This window comes from Denticeps clupeoides, chromosome 2 (genome assembly GCF_900700375.1).
Source record: "Denticeps clupeoides chromosome 2, fDenClu1.1, whole genome shotgun sequence".
In the NCBI taxonomy this organism is placed as follows: Eukaryota; Metazoa; Chordata; class Actinopteri; order Clupeiformes; family Denticipitidae; genus Denticeps; species Denticeps clupeoides.
This window is the reverse complement of record NC_041708.1, coordinates 29,832,373-29,841,918: the sequence shown is the minus strand read 5'-3', so window position 1 is coordinate 29,841,918 and position 9,546 is coordinate 29,832,373. Positions and strand designations below refer to the sequence as shown.

At 49.0% G+C, this 9,546-nt stretch overlaps 1 protein-coding gene across 2 annotated transcripts; it reads left to right on the top strand.

The window, feature by feature from the left end:
* The first annotated feature begins 2,885 nt into the window (after nucleotides 1–2,885).
* shha (sonic hedgehog signaling molecule a) lies at nucleotides 2,886–8,154 on the top strand. Of its 2 annotated transcripts, none has more exons than XM_028967790.1 (3): nucleotides 2,886–3,204; nucleotides 5,780–6,041; nucleotides 7,379–8,154. In XM_028967790.1, exons 1-3 carry the CDS (start codon nucleotides 2,905–2,907, stop codon nucleotides 8,065–8,067), a joined length of 1,251 nt encoding a protein of 416 aa, XP_028823623.1. In that variant the 5' UTR covers nucleotides 2,886–2,904; the 3' UTR covers nucleotides 8,068–8,154. The 2 variants fall into 2 exon arrangements, with proteins under 2 accessions (XP_028823623.1, XP_028823624.1); XM_028967791.1 differs by lacking the exon at nucleotides 2,886–3,204 and adding an exon at nucleotides 5,298–5,526.
* Nucleotides 8,155–9,546: the final 1,392 nt, after the last annotated feature.

Sequence of the window (9,546 nt, the reverse complement as noted above, 5' to 3'; positions counted from 1 at the left end):
CACCACTGCCCCAAGGGACTGCTTGCTGGTTATCTCTGTCTTGGAGAGGTGTTTGTGTGTCTTGATTTGTGTCACCCAGAAAATGACTTGAAAGTTTTTTAATGTTCTTGTAAACTAAGTAGATTACATTTACAGCATTTATCAGACACCCTTATCCTGAGCGACTTACAATCAGTAGTTACAGGAACAGTCCCTCCTGGAGACATTCGGGGTTAAGTGTCTTGTTCAGAGACACAGTGGTATTAAGTGGGATTTGAACCTGGGTCTTCAAGTTAATAGGCGAGTGTATACCCACTAAGCTAGTACCACTGGATACACACCAGATACCACTACCACTAAGTAAAAAGGGAAGAGCAAATGGTGATGATGGACAGCACCCTATTTTGGACAATTTAAACCCACCCAAATACATACATACACCTTTTCTCTCTTTATTTATTTGTTTTTTGTTCGTAATCTTGCTCACAGCACCATCACTGGGCATCGCAGACAAAATCTCCTTTATATTCACCTCAGGACCATGTCCACTACCAAATTTGCCGATTTATTATCAGCCAATTCTGGCAAATGAGTGAAAGTAACACTTGTGGGCATCCCCAGAGGCACTCTGATTAAAAAAAGCCCCCCAGACAACAACTCAAAGAAAAAAAAAAGTGAATTTTGTGTGTTTGTGACAGCGTCCTGGTTGCCCGACGCTTGTGGATGGTCTTCACAAAGTCCAGGTTGTTGAAAGCATCAGAGATCAGGCCACTGAAGGCCTTGTGGTTGGGATTAGGCAGAAAATTGAACTTTATCCCAGATTTGATCTCTCGCCGTGGTCCCCTGTAATTTTCTCTCAGATACATTTATTCTAATTTAAATCAGGCCCCAGTCCTGCCAGGTCAACAGTGTGATGATGCCACCACCACACACATTGACCATGTGCTAGTCACATCTCCATAACAATCATGGCAGAACGTTCTAGATCCAACACACTGCACACAGTTCTCTTATATTCTCTCATATTTGTACATTTAATTTCCCACGGCCTTGACCGGGTAACCTGAGGGAGTTGGCACACAGATGGCATTGGTCTGGAGTGGAGAGGGAAGCTGTGGAGGTCTGACAGGACAGGGTCGGGATTTAATCTGAGACCAGACATAAATCCATAAAATGGAGCAGGAGAACCTCAGTTCCGGGACCAGGAAGAATCCCTTACCATGATCCCTCACCATGGTGCCGATATTGTGCCAATAAGGCTACTCGTGTTGTCCAATCACACAACATGAACATTAATTCTTTATTCTTGGTCTGTAATACCATTATGATCCAGAGATTTTATCCAATTCTGTCACATTTGGGTGAAGATGAAACATGTTTTTTATTCTGGGGGCCTGTCTTTCTCCACCATTATCAGCAACGTTCATATATCTCACACGACAGAGTGCCTCAGCCTCTGAGAAATGTAAGACAACAAGAGAAAGTAAGACAATAAGACACATACCTCGCCGGCTACTATGGGGCGGTGAATACAGTGGTTACCATGGCTTAATCTGGCACTAAAGCAGACTTTTGGGACCTTGCAGCTGATCTCTCGCCCAAACAGACTGAGGTGCATTTGTGTACACTGGACAAGACAATTCAAACTCAAACAGCCAAGGATGGGGAGGCGGTTTCTTTCACCTTCTCTGTCTCTCCCTCTTTGTCCTTGTCCCTTAGCGCAAAAAATAATAATAACTTCAGATTTGTCCATCTATCTATCTATCTGTCCTAGGTCTGCTTTGGGGAAATCTCCTCATTGTTGGACATGCCCAAGGCGCCTTAACTAGCTGCTCACAATGCAAAGGACAGCTTCGCTTCATGGTCCTCCTCCCTTCTCCCTCTCTCTCTCCCTCTCTCTCTTTCCCTCACTCATTCTGTGTAATTTTACAAAAACGCTCCGTCAATCAGGAAATGAAGGATAATTATAGCCAAATCAAGGCGTTTGTTAACATTTTCTCCGTGGTTCCATGGCAACCCTGAAGTGATCCAGTGTGGACCAGTGGAAAACTTGTTCCCCAGTCAACATTTTATGAATGAATGAATGAATGGGTCTTGTTTATTAGCAGTTAGTTGTTTATTAGCAGTTAGTTAAAAAAAAGTCATTGCTCTAGCTTCGTTGTGTGTGTGTGTGTGTGTGTGTGTGTGTGGGGTTGGAAAAGAACAAAGAGTATAGTTCCTTATTAGGCAGTAGCCTCCTGTTATGTCAATATTTTATGACAGGCTTGCTTTTTGTCACTTGGCAGATCTTAAAAGCAGGTCTTGCCTTTTTGCGTTTTTTATTTTATTTTATTTTTCGTTCAATTTACAACAAATTAGTCTCGAATGAATTAATGATCCAATAAATAATCAGGGGAGCGCAGAGTTATAAATGTGAGTGATGTTGCATTAGGGGGGATGTTCGTCAACTCTTTTTTAAGGGGAGAGGCATAATTCGAATGTCCGCCCCTCCCTTCTAACCCACCCTTCAGGTGGGAAAAAATCTCTTAAGTGTGTGTGTGTGTGTGTGTGTGTGTGTGTGTGTGTGTGTGTCTTTTGTGGGATAACATCAGAAGGGTTTGTCTAGTCGAGCCAATCACGTCCCTCCCTGCCACAGATCGCAGCTATAATACAACCGGGAGTAAAGGCGCGTTCCTCCATACAGACTCCCGCTCCTCCGCCGTTCCTCCGACGCTCTCCGTTATCTCATTTCCGCACCTGCCGCGGTGGGGCTCAGCCGTGGGGGTCCGCAGCGGCGGAGGCAAGGACGTCGGTGAGGAGCCGGTTTCCGAACCGGAGGGGCTCGCCCGTGGGCTTTTTTTTTTTTTTTTTTTTTTTTTTTTCGGGGGGGGGATTTTTTTTTTTTTTTTTTTTTTTTTGGAGGGGGGGAACGATACGCGGAACGATATGCTGCTGCCGACGAGAGTCGCGCTGCTCGCCGTGCTCTGCTTGTCCTTGGCGTCCTGCGGACTGGGCTGCGGTCCGGGCCGGGGCTACGGCCGGAGGAAACATCCCAAGAAGCTGACGCCGCTCGCCTACAAGCAGTTCATCCCCAACGTCGCGGAGAAGACCCTGGGGGCCAGCGGCAGGTACGAGGGCAAGATCACGCGCAACTCGGAGAGATTTAAAGAGCTCACTCCCAATTACAACCCCGACATTATCTTTAAGGATGAGGAGAACACCGGCGCGGACAGGCTTATGACACAGGTAGGTCGGGGCCAAAAACCTCCTTCCTTACACTTTTCTGTCCCCTTCCCTCCTTCCTTCCTTCCTTCCTTCCTTCCTTCCTTCCCTCCGTCCTCCCTTCCTTCCCGCATCGGATGCTGCCTAAAGACCACCTTAACCCCGACACGGGCACCCAAACTTCACATTTGTCAAAAAAGAAACGTAAATGATCTTCTTATCCTAACGAACATGCACGCGTCGCGGGAAATAAGTAAATAAATAAATAAATAAATAGGGACCCGACCCCCCCCCCCCCCCCCCCTCTCCCACACACCCACCCAGACCGGCGGCCTGCTGCCTTTAAAATATTAATGCTGTCCTCTCTCTCTCTCTCTCTCTCTCCGTTTACGAAGCGCGTCCATGTTGAGTTCGGTTACGACGCGTCGTGACGGGACCGCGCCGGTCGCGCGACGCGTCTAATTATAGGCGAGGATGAGGAGGGGGGGGGGGCGAGAGAACGTTGACGTTTCCTCCGAAAGCGGGACGAAGTGAAGCGATGAGCGAGTTTGCGGTGGAGACGCGGCGGCCGGTGGGGTCGCGTGGTGAGAGGCGTCACGCGTGGGGACGGAACTCGCGAGAGCCTGCGCTCGCGTTGCGGCGTTCGTTGCGCAAAAAAAAATAATAATAAATGATCAAAACTAAGAGGGTCGGGACCGAATCCGCAACACACACGCACACACATATAAATAAATATATCCACTTTTTTTTCTGGGTGCATATATTAAAGGGGGGGGGGGGGGGTAAATAATTCAGCGGCGGTCAGCGCGCCTGCGTCTCGGAGTTCACGTGCGTCTCGAACCGAAGGCCGGCCCAAGCGCTCCCACTTCGAACTGCACCCATTTTTACCAACAGAATAACGATCGAATCAGCTGCGTATCCACCCACGCCCTTCGGTCTGCTCGGTGGAGTTTGGCGAAGTTCGTCAGAACATTTGGGTTAACGGGCCGTTCGCGGTGATGGCGGGTGTCCGGGACGTCATTCCCGGCGCGCACCTGCAGCGGCGGAGCGGCGGCGACGCTCGTAACGGGGCCGGTTAATAATCACCGTATCACTCTGGAGCGGGACGTTTTACGACCTGTTGGCCAGTGGGGTGAGAAGCGGGGCCGGTTAAACGGGTGTTAAACCTCGTGCCTGGTGAGGGTCCCTCGCACCTCAGTCGACTGGCTGTTAAGAGCCATTATCACCCCACAGCCGGCCGGTGGCCGCTTTTCCCACGCGACAGGGCCGCCCGTGGCAAGTTGGGATCACGAACCGCCACCACCCCCCCCCCCCCCCCCTCATCCCCGCCGCGCTTCACGGTGACTGCGCAGAATCGGGCTCGATCTGCGGCACACGACCCGATGAATTAATATGAATTAATAACGAGCTTCCAGGCCCCCCGACGTCCACTCTCCTCGGCCGATCGTGTCAGTCCCGACGTGGCGTTTCCACGCGTCGCTCGCCACTTGCGACCGTCGGGAGGAGGTGGAAGTCGGGCGGGCGGGCGGGAGGAGGAAGAGGAGGAGGAGGAGGAGGACGGGGCCTGGATCTATACGCTTTAGGCCAGTGAAGCGAACGCAGCGCCTCATCCATTTTTCATCGCCAGTGCCACCCGAGCGCGGCTCCGAAAACAGAATAGTCGTCCCTCTGGAGAGAGAGAGACGCGTCGGCCTCCCCCCGAAAAGAGAGGGAGGGAAGGGAGAAAAGAAAGGGTTTTTTTTTTTTTTTTTTTTTTTTGACAGCTTGACCCTCAGCTGTGTTTGCCTATGAAATTATTGCTGGAATTCGGCGAGGCCCCTTGCGGGTTCGTTGCAAATATCTGAAACGTTAAGCACTTTAGCGAGTGATTTGTCAAAGTAAAGCTTTAAAAAAAAAAAAAGCCAATAAAGCCGTTCGGGCGGAGAAGGAACGAAAGAAAGAAAGAAGGAGAGAGAGAGGCCGCGTGACGTGAATAAAGGCCCCGTGTTCGCGCCATGAACACGGTGAACACGTGGGCTTTTTTTAATTTTTATTTTATTACATCTGTCAGGATTCGGAAATAAAGCATCGGACCAACACGTCGGTTTTAGATGGGGACCAGTGGTCCCCGTTAACCGTGCCGGTGCCCTCACGATCCTGGTGGTTGGCACTATGGTTATACTGTGCCTCGTTGAATATTAACCGAGCCTCGACAAGTAAGAAGCTAAAAGACAACTGTGACGTTTCATCCAGAGATTCTGCGGGTAGATGAAGCGACTCGGAACTACGCAGCGCGAACTCGCCGGTCTTTTACGCGAACGCTTCGAATGCGAAACAGCGCCGAACAGCCGCCAGCGGTCAATAAAAGTACTGCACGTAATCAATTCAAATTCTGAGATTTTAAGATACAGAGAAAGAGTGGGAAATTAATTAATTAGGTTGTAATTCCCCTGTGCCATTTGCATATTTATGGTATTTAATCGTATTAAACGATCACAAACGTTGCCTGGCTGTGGGTGATTCTTGTTTTGGGTTGAGAGCCAATCCAGCATGAAGTAGCCCCAATAACAACCAATTTCTTTGTCTCTCTCTCTCTCTCTCCCTTCGGCTCTGTTGGCAGCGATGTAAGGATAAGCTGAACTCGCTGGCCATCTCGGTGATGAACCAGTGGCCCGGGGTGAAGCTGCGTGTCACTGAGGGATGGGATGAGGACGGACACCATTTCGAGGAGTCGCTGCATTATGAGGGGCGTGCCGTGGACATCACCACCTCCGACCGGGACAAGAGCAAGTACGGCACCCTGTCCCGGCTGGCCGTGGAGGCGGGTTTTGACTGGGTCTACTATGAGTCCAAAGCCCACATCCACTGCTCTGTCAAAGCAGGTGAGTCTCTTCCAAGCCCCTTACCAGCATCTCACAGTGCGTGCTGTCCTCCCATACAAGTCACCCACCTACAATCCTACACACACCACACAACACACACACACACATATATATATGGTGCATTTAATATGATAGATGCATATGTCTGGATGTGGAATTCTGACCTTGAAACATACAGATGACATGGCCTCCTGGTTCTCAACATCAGAACACATTTTTTAAAAGGAGATTTAGGTTCTAAGGTGAAATATTGTGAACTGCCATTCCCACATGAAGAATACACACACACACACACACACACACATATATATATATATATTGCCTTGTTCTACAGTTTTGCATTGCAGAAATGAACCTTAATTTTAAACGCAAATTGATTTTACAGCCAGCGCTGTGATCTTATATCTGATCTTATATCGCCCCTCTCTGTTCCTTCAACGCCATCGCTGCTGAGCTCGGCCTTTATGATAAAGGGACCTTATTATATATACATATATAGAAATCTGCTGCTTAGAAGTCAAAACACAGACTTCGAGATCGTACTCAATTCGGGGTCGTGTGACTTTACCAAAGGGATTTGGGCCGATCAAGGCCGGACTCGCTCGGGCCAAATCTGTTCCTCCAATTGTCGCCGCCTCACGTCCATGGCCCGGAATCCCGCGAGGAGATTAAACGCGGGAAAGCCATTCTCCCGCCTGTTTACTGATCCCCCGAGGCGGGAATGCGACGAGCTCCTCCCTTTTTTTCACCCCAAAATTTGGCATCAATATTGACACCGGAGCAGGGGAGGGACGGGACATCGCATTCAAACGCTTTTAAATTCAAATGCGCGCCTTGAGAGGCTTGGAAAAGTGGATCGGCGGGGGTCAAATACGAGGCTTCTCCCTCTCTCCCCGTCTCTCTCTCTCTCTCTCTCTCTCTCTCTCTCTCTCTTTTTTCTTCTCGAGATGCGTGTGAATTGTCGCACAGAAGTCGCCGCACCTGAGCAAATACGAGCCGAGGAGCCGGGAAAAGCGGAGTTGGAATGACAATGGCGCGTCGTCGCGGGTTTTTAATTAGACCCGCGGTCCCCAGTCCCCCCACCCCCCCACCCCTCCCTCCCTCGTTTTACTGAACTGATTCGTTTGTTCTTCCAGCGCTGTTTTTAATGATGCGCACACTTGAATGAAAAAGGACGAATTCGTTTTGCAATTTAGTTCCCCAAAATCGTAAAGCACAAAGAAAGTTCAATAACTTAATGATGATTAGTATTAATCGATTATTCGATTGGGTTTTGGATGTGTATAATTTTAGTACATTCTTCTGACTTGTTTATTTGATGTGGAATTGAATTCCAGAAAACTCGGTCGCCGCTAAGTCCGGCGGCTGCTTCCCGGGCTCGGCGACGGTCACCCTGAAGGGCGGCCGGACGGCGCAGGTGAAGGACCTGAGGGCCGGAGACCAGGTGCTGTCCGCGGACGCCGCGGGGAACCTGCTCTACAGCGACGTGGTGGCCTTCGCGGACCGGGACGCCGCCACGCGTCGCGTGTTCTACGTGATCGAGTCCCGGCAGGCCGGCCGGAGGATCACGCTGACCGCGGCCCACCTGCTCTTCGTGCTCGGCAACGCCACGGACGACCTGCGCGCCATGACCGCCACGTACGCCAGCGAGGTCCGGCGCGGCCAGAAGGTCGTGGCGGTGGACGCGGACGGCGGCCTGGTCGCCGTGGCCGTGGACCGGATTTACACGGAGGTGCGCGCGGGCGCGTTCGCGCCGGTCACGTCGCAGGGCACGATCGTGGTGGACCAGGTGCTGGCGTCGTGTTACGCGCTGGTGGAGAGCCACGACCTGGCGCACTGGGCCTTCCTGCCGCTGAGGGTGGGCCGCCGCGTCGCCAACTTCCTGTTCCCCGCCACGGACTCCGGCCTGTCGGCCAACGCCACGGCGCAGCAGGACGGCGTCCACTGGTACTCCAGGCTCCTGTACCACGTGGGGACGTGGCTGTTGGACGCCAAGGCGCTCCACCCGTTGGGCATGTCGAGTTGAACCCCCCCCCATCCCCTTCCACAGTGGAAATAACCCGCGACGAAAACGAGACTAATGTAGGATGAAAAAGAACAAAAAAAAAAAAAAAAAAAAGGCCCCAGGCGGAGTTGGGATATTTATTTCATTGACTTTTACACGTGTCTTTTTTTTTTTTTTTTCAAAAGAATAAATGGAGCCTTAAAAAGTTTTCTTTGAATAATTTATTCTCGTGTGAACTCTTCGCTGGTGTCGACCAGCCCAATTGTGCAGAATCTATTTTTGTATGCTACGTATCTCAAGTTCAACCATAAAGGAGAAAAAATACCACATGTACAAAAAGAAAAGACAAATAATAATAAGAGAAAACTTCTTGACAGGTCGTAATGTTCCGTGCATATGAGCAACTGACTGTTATATTTTGGGGGACAAAGCAAACTTCGTTGGGGTTCCATAAATTATATTTTTATACACAGAATTGTAAATTAGATTTTGACAGATCGTTACCGAATCACGTTTCGTTATTTGAAATAGTGTAAGATACGAGAATATATTTTAATTTAAATAGTTGAAGTCAATCTTGTGCTGTTTTTTTTTTTTTTTTTTTTTTTTTGTGTGTTTATTACTTTTTTATTTTGTGGAAGACAGCAAAGCCTCATGATCTAATGTTCTGTCTTCTACGGTTTTATTGTGTTTATTATTATTGTTATTATTTTTTCCATCATGAACATCTGAAATGCACATACTGGCAAATCAGTAACGATATAGCCTCGTAGTACAGAGCAAAATGTTTCGTTTAAATAAATTAATAACTGAGTCATGTGTATATATATATACTAAAATGTATTATTTTTGCTTTCCTTTTCATATTTTGTAATAGGGAAATAGTTTTATAGAAATAATAAAAAATGCGACAGATGCACAGTTTGGGATAGTATATGATAGCGTGACCTTTAATTACAGGGCGATGTGTCAAGCAAATGTCTAGAGTTTATTATTTATATGTTTATTATATAAAAAAAAGTGATAAAGAAAATACTCCCGCTTGCAACTGTTCTTTTTTTCGTTGTGTAAGAGCTACCAACACCCTGAGACATTTTTACAATTTATTGCAATCGAAAAGAAAAAGATCGCAACGCAAGTCGGCCGTTTGCTTAGTTTTTATTTTATTGCCAGTTTAATTGTACCGATTGCATTTCCATTCCCTCCGAAAGAAATGAATTCCACACCGGCGTGCCGGTATGAAGAAGATTTTCCAGCCGCCTCCTTTCAAGCGCCTGGTGTCTGGCCGCGAAAAGTAGAAGCTCCACGTGTTTTTCGCGAACAAGCTCCGAGGCGGAAAGAAAGACGCGCCCTTGTCGGGGCCGTGGCGTGGCGTGGCGGTGTTTGCTCGGCCCACGGCAGAACACACTCCTCTGGCAGGGCTCCGGGTCGTTGGTGGGGACGCAGCGACACCGTGTGGACGGAGGTGGGAAAAGCACTGAACGCCCGGGCGGGCGGGGA